The sequence below is a fragment of the Telmatherina bonti genome (assembly GCF_933228915.1).
Source record: "Telmatherina bonti genome assembly, chromosome: 14".
Classification (NCBI taxonomy): Eukaryota; Metazoa; Chordata; class Actinopteri; order Atheriniformes; family Telmatherinidae; genus Telmatherina; species Telmatherina bonti.
In genome coordinates, this window is record NC_136612.1 from 20,803,613 (window position 1) to 20,808,006 (window position 4,394).

At 36.2% G+C, this 4,394-nt stretch overlaps 1 protein-coding gene across 1 annotated transcript; it reads right to left on the reverse strand.

Annotated features, from left to right (window-relative positions):
- Window positions 1-213: 213 nt before the first annotated feature.
- Window positions 214-2,347, reverse strand: pvalb5 (parvalbumin 5; the record flags this gene model as incomplete). Its single annotated transcript, XM_079252800.1, has 4 exons — window positions 214-236; window positions 480-589; window positions 1,139-1,271; window positions 2,287-2,347. 4 exons carry the CDS (start codon window positions 2,345-2,347, stop codon window positions 214-216), a joined length of 327 nt encoding a protein of 108 aa, XP_079108926.1.
- Window positions 2,348-4,394: the final 2,047 nt, after the last annotated feature.

Below are 4,394 nucleotides of genomic sequence, written 5' to 3' on the forward strand. Positions count from 1 at the left end.
TCATATCCAGTATTGGCCTTCTGTCCTTGAGACATCATATGCATTTTGGTATTATATCAACAGGTAAAGCAGCAGGCAGGTACAGAATCTGAGGTTGTTTTTTTTTTTTTTTTTTTTTTTTCAATCAACCACTTAGGAAAGTCAAGATGCCCATAAGAAATCCATCGTTCAGCAAAAGGGAGAAATAGTGGTGACATCATACTTTTAGTCTCTCTACTTCAGGAGATCACAGAACTCTGTGGATAAGAAGAGACAGACGTCATGATTAGAATCAGTTTTCTGTAGAGAAAAGTCAGTTACACAGCATTACGCTTTTGCAAAATAACTACTTATTATCTTTCTTGAATGTAGTTTTATCTATAGATGTTGTTTTATACAAACTTTTTTTCTTTTGTAATTTCAGCACTACAAAGCGGAGAGCTCCTCTGCAAAGAGAGCTCAGTTTTCATCAGCAGCTTTACCAAATGTTAAACACACACCTTCCATCCCAATCTTTCCATCACTATCTTTATCTCCTGCCGCCATCAGGGCCTTGGTCTCAGCTACAGTCAGCTCCCTGGCCTCTGGGGAGAAATTCTGAAGGAACAGTCTGAAGGGAAGGCAAATTAACAAACAAAAAAAACATTAATTTCAGACTTAAATTATTATCTGTTACTTCATCTTTTCTATTACTATTATTTTCCATTCTAAACCTTTTAGAGCCTTTTTCCCTTTCCATCAAGCACTCATTTCATGTATCACCCAAATCCTGTTCCATTCATACAATGACCTCCATCTGAGGGCCATCACCAGAAAGAGCTAAAACATAGTTGCAACATGCATTCACAAACACACAAATGTGTCCTTGTTTAAGCATTTTAACAGTGCACACCAACACAGATTTGTTATATCATGACCTAAGAGGGTATTTGTACCCCAGCTTTAAATTAAATTTACTCTTACATGAAAGGGTGCCATCAACTTAAAATTCAGTTAATTACATTGTAATGTCTTGTTGTTGTTGTTTTGTTTTTTGTTTTTTTATTATTATTCATCATTAAAAAAGAAGAGCAAAGTCCTCACTATATAAATGTGCAAAGATCCCCAAAACATGCACAATTTCCTGAACCACATATACTTAAGCACACTCCATTCTTACTTGAGTTCCTCCTCCTCAATGTAGCCACTCTTATCTTGATCCAGGACTGTAAACACTTTTTTCCTGTCAGCTTCAGAGGAGCCATTCAGTCCCACTCGTGCAAAGAAAGACTTGAAGTCAAATGTGCCTGGAGCTACAGTGGCAGAGAGAGAGACAGAAAGCGGCAGAAAATGAGATGGAGCGAGTACAGGAAACAGGCACATGTGGGGTGAGAGGTCAATCACTAAATGACAAGAAAGGGAGAACAGTGGGGGTCTGAATGGAGATGTCACATTTAGTCATTCGCTCAGATGACTTTCATTCTTTAGCCAATGACATTTACCAATATACAGCCTGTAGGGCATCATAGGCTATGTTACTTTTCAATTAGAATAGTTCATGTACACTAAATAATGCCTGTAGGTCTAATACAAACCTAAATATTGAAAAAGAAAAACTTTTCAAGCTGGTCATAAAGACAGTTATTCTTGAATGAGTAACCATCAAATAATTCACTGGATTTGCTTCGTAAAGCTTCCACAATGAAAAAATAATCCAATTCAGAGATTTCTGATGATAAACATATATGACGGGACGTCTCTAATGTTAGCAGATTGTACCCACAAAGTTTTCACCGGACAACATAAATTATGTCGCCATCTTTTATAGACATATGGAAAAAATCAAAAGGCCAAAGTAGGCATAGGAAGATGATTTATATTTTGCCTAAAACATCACCAACAGGCAGGTTTTCTTGAATAAAGGGTATACAAGCACTGACATTTTCTTTTCATGGAAGTGAGCAATTGAGCTGTGTATGCCTTGCCATGCAGATGTAATTGCAAGAGATAAATAATTAAATACTTCGTGATGTGAGGACTTTATAGCTCCGCTGTGTGAATGCCCAACATAAACACTTCGGTATCTGGATGGTAACTGGTCTCCTGCCACATGGCTGCCTGGTAACCTGCAGGAGCCCTACGCCCCCCCCTCACTGTGAACAACACATCATACAAGTATCCCCCTGTGGGAGTGGGTTTTTACAATATCTCTTTCATTGTGAATACATGTACATTTCCTTTGTGTAAGATAAGAGTTGTCTCCATGGCTACATGCTTGTTTGGCATGCGTCTTCCCGCAATCAAGTTTGTGAGTCTTGTCTGACTCACCTTGACAAGCCTGGACTGCAGCCCTGATGTCATCGTCGCTCAGCATCCCAGCAAGTGCCATGTTCCTTTGAGGCTGCCTGAGGGATTGCACACACACACACACACACACACACATACATACATAAACTGATGATACAGAAGTCACAGTGACTTAAACTGGTGTTGGTGTTTTGTATTTGTATTTGCAGTTGGATAAAAAGTTTTAGATACCTATCATTTATAGTTAGTATTTCTGTCTCTCCGTGCAATGTACTTTGGAGAGATTTGAATTGGGTAATATGTAGCAGAGTATCTTTTATCAGCAGAATTGAACCATTTTGACAGTGATAAACCATTAGATAACTATACTGACTACTTTTAATTAAGAAGGAAGAAAGTTGCTGAAACCAAAGTGTATTTCCTTCACTCATACTTCAAAATAATTGGCCATTACAAAGCATTAACACTTGCACACAAACATGGCTACAATAATAATAAAACACAACCAAATATACAGTATGTATCTGCAATAAACAATATTTACATATATTTATACATATACATATACTCACCGTGCCTTGGGTGAAGTATAGACTCTCTGAGCAGATGATGTGCAGATCTCCGTGTCTCTTACTTTGTGCCTAAGCCAGCAACACTCTTGCAGATTCGTGATCCAGAGTGAAAGAAGCAACCTGACGTATCTGTCTTGAAACCCAGGGAGATTTCCTCCACGCCACGGATTGCCTCCTCCCCCTTCATCAGTTAATCAGAGCAGATAATTTTGCCATTCATAGGTCTGCAGTTTTGTAAACTTGTGGGCATAACAAAGAAATTGCAGCCTGATGATGAAAAATGATTCTTTTACTTTTAACAGCAGAAAAAATTGTTTGATCTTTTTTTTTTCCAACTAATAACTACAAATCTACTATAATATAATATAATATAATATAATATAATATAATATAATATAATATAATATAATATAATAATGAGAAATTAAAAAAGTTTTTTTTTAAACAAAAAATAAAACACCATTATTTCAATAAGTGCAAAGCCTCATGGCCTCACATAATTTTGTGAATAACTTTGGTTGACGAGGGAAATGGTTGATAACTTAAACACGAATATATAGCACCAAATTCTGGGTTTCTCCCACACCATTTGAACAAAAACTTTTGTTTCTTCTGTATATTCTGGTCTTTTCCTTTTTTTTTTTTTTTTTTTTAAATTTTTTTCCTATTTAATTTGTCTTTATGTGTCAATAACCATTTAATTCAATTCAACACACACCCAAATATAAAGTAAAGAGAAAGAGATAGAGATAGAGATAGCGAGAGAGAGAGAGAGAGAGAGAGAGAGAGAGAGAGAGAGAAGAGTATGCTACAGCCTGAGGGACAACAACACCTGACATACCTGTTTATATTTCCAGTCAAACGCACAATTGTTTTTTTTTTTAATACCCCCCCCCCCCCTTTCCCCCCTTCTTTTTCTCAGTTTTACTTCATGATAAAAAAAAATTTATAGTTTTTTTTATGGATGTTGTTAATGTATATCTTGTGTTTACACTCATACAAATAAATGAATATTAAATTTGACATTGTGAGACAGGAAGAGAGAAAAAGAATGATAGATGCTTTAGTAAGTTTACGTTTTAACCATGATACATATTTGTTGGGATATTTAAATGTTTTCCTATAATAGCATCATGAAGCATTTCTGAATTCCACACCAATGTTAACATCATTTTAAGAAGCTTGAAGCTTTAGGTGAGGCAATCCTTCGAAAATTAATAACAAAACCAAATCTTGTGTTCGTGCAACAGCCATATTATCCTGTCAACCATAAAAAATTGTAGTTTATGGTGGGCCGTAAATCCCGAAATAAACATTTTATATAAGCAGGTCGTTTTTCATCGCATGATTCGCGTGGCTGATAAGTGAGTAGATGGATGTAAAGAATTCTTCCTCAGCTTTGATGCAAACTCCTGGATTCAGATGACCGATAACTAAACTTAAAGCTGATTGGCTATATAGAGTCAATGCAAACCCATTCTTCGTTTTGATTGGTTTAAAGAAATGCCAATTGTTGTCAGTTTACGCCTCATTCCGCGATGTGACGTTGTACAGGAA